Source organism: Plasmopara halstedii, assembly GCF_900000015.1.
Source record: "Plasmopara halstedii genome assembly, contig: Scaffold_650, whole genome shotgun sequence".
NCBI lineage: Eukaryota > Oomycota > Peronosporomycetes > Peronosporales > Peronosporaceae > Plasmopara > Plasmopara halstedii.
The window spans coordinates 1879822-1881266 of NW_020187567.1; the positions used below are offsets into that span (position 1 = coordinate 1879822).

At 41.8% G+C, this 1445-nt stretch overlaps 1 protein-coding gene across 1 annotated transcript; it reads right to left on the minus strand.

Moving 5' to 3' along the window:
* Nucleotides 1-705: 705 nt before the first annotated feature.
* On the minus strand, nucleotides 706-1079 carry PHALS_13014 (uncharacterized protein; the record flags this gene model as incomplete). The annotated part of the gene is made up of 3 exons (XM_024728679.1): nucleotides 706-765; nucleotides 825-915; nucleotides 979-1079. 3 exons carry the CDS (start codon nucleotides 1077-1079, stop codon nucleotides 706-708), a joined length of 252 nt encoding a protein of 83 aa, XP_024579133.1.
* Nucleotides 1080-1445: the final 366 nt, after the last annotated feature.

Consider the following 1445-nt stretch of genomic DNA (forward strand, 5'->3'; position numbering starts at 1 on the left):
AATCAGAGCAAGCTCAATATTAGCGGTGAGTGGGGGTGCTGAGATACACCGCTGATTGTGCGTGGATGACGTCACAACTTTTACGGTGATGTTTACAGTTATCATCATAAGTACGGATGTTAATTATGGACATATGGTTATCGTTCATTAGTCTAGAGAAATCAGGTTGCTTGTAGAAGCTTCGAAACTATTCTAGACGTATAGGCTTAGATGTAGCACAGGTGAGCGAACTACAGACGTAAAAATATTCTATCCGGTACAATTCAGCAAACTTACAGTAGTGGCTCTGATATTGTCAGCGTCATCTTTTTATTGTATGGTTCTTTTCTATCCCTTGGATCAATTTGGCTCGGCCCAAATCCTGGATAGTTTGATAATGTAAGCTATGATTTTATCCCCTATTTCCATGGTTCTGGCCGCGAAAAGCCTATATCAATGTAGAGGCACATATCAATCATGGACTCAGGTCAATTTTGAATGTAGCTGCATGAAATTTAAGCCCAATTTTCTGACGGACGTCGTGTTTAATCTTGTGTCACATATGAGTCACTTGTTTGAGACCGTGAAGGGAACGATTCAGTTTTAGTACTTTGTCCATGCCGCCTAGGGGACCTCTCATGTATAGCAACTCATCAAGCATTCCAAAAAGGAACGAACTGTCTTGTTATTGGCGCGCAAGTTTTCAAAATACCTGACACCAAAAGGTTATGTAAAGCCTTGTGCTACGATATTCGCCTTTAACCGAATGATGTCGCAGTGTTCGCTCTAATTTATAGCAAAAACCTACTTTGAACAGTAGTTTTTATACCAGATTTGAAATTTACCGCATCCCATGTGATGTTGCAAACTGATTTGTCAGTCACATTCTGAATAGCTTCCACCCACTGATTTTTGCCTTTATACTTGGTTGCATCGCTAGATGATGTTGGTTAATCAGCCATGAACGCTACCATACAATTATCATCATTGATTTGTTACCGCTTTGGTGGTCGCTCATCCATATGGTCAGAGACATCGTGCTGACGGTTTCCCCCTTCCACCTCGAGCCCAACAATGCGTGCCTTTGGACCCAATTTCATGGCGCTATTGAGCGTGGGACATATCGTGCAGCACGTGACTATGAGTATGAACAGGACGGCGGCGAAGAAGTGAAAAATAAAATACAACTACATCACCCCCACTGGGCAAGAGGCTTTTTCGCGTGCTTTGTATATGTGGTAACCTCTCGTACTGAACACTTGAAGCAGGAATGTGGGTTTCAACCGCTACAGGCATTTTCTAGTCGTAAGTCGTCATTCATGATCACATCATCGGTTAATCTCAGCATTAAAATACAAGAAAGCATATTGCATTATCAATAGGAGATACTTATGAAACTCATCAGTGTTTTCCATATGGATGATGCTGGATACTCCATGTTCATCGAGAGCAACTGACCGCTACTA